This window comes from Buceros rhinoceros, unplaced genomic scaffold (genome assembly GCF_000710305.1).
Source record: "Buceros rhinoceros silvestris isolate BGI_N320 unplaced genomic scaffold, ASM71030v1 scaffold33042, whole genome shotgun sequence".
In the NCBI taxonomy this organism is placed as follows: domain Eukaryota; kingdom Metazoa; phylum Chordata; class Aves; order Bucerotiformes; family Bucerotidae; genus Buceros; species Buceros rhinoceros.
In genome coordinates this window covers 1-263 of record NW_010400002.1, presented here as the reverse complement: position 1 = coordinate 263, position 263 = coordinate 1, and the positions used below count along the sequence as shown (strand labels likewise).

At 68.4% G+C, this 263-nt stretch overlaps 1 protein-coding gene across 1 annotated transcript in view; it reads left to right on the top strand.

Annotated features, from left to right (window-relative positions):
* The window catches only part of LOC104489533 (probable ATP-dependent RNA helicase DDX41), a gene marked incomplete at its 3' end in the record, with an annotated part of 8,369 nt that extends 8,122 nt beyond the window's left edge, over positions 1-247 (top strand). Inside the window, exon 18 of the mRNA XM_010131705.1 lies at positions 154-247. Coding sequence (XP_010130007.1) covers positions 154-247 — 94 coding nt within the window. The remainder of the gene's footprint in view (positions 1-153) is intronic.
* Between the last annotated feature and the right edge of the window lie 16 nt (positions 248-263).

The window sequence follows — 263 nt, the reverse complement described above, 5'->3', positions numbered from 1 at the left end:
CGTGGCCTCCCAGGGCCCCGGGGCTGCAGCGCAGCCCCAGCCCCTCCCACCGCTCCTGGCCTGGGTGAGCCGGGGGGTCTGGGGTGCATGGGCAGGGAGAGGGGCTTGTGCTCTCCCCGCTCTGGAGGTCCCACTCACATCCCTCTCTTTCAGGGTGCGAAGGAGATGGCGCAGAGCAGTGCCAGGACCCAGCCCAGCCCTGCTGTCCCCATGGAGGAGAACTCTCTCTACTCCTCCTGGCAGGACTGTATGTGTAGGGGCAG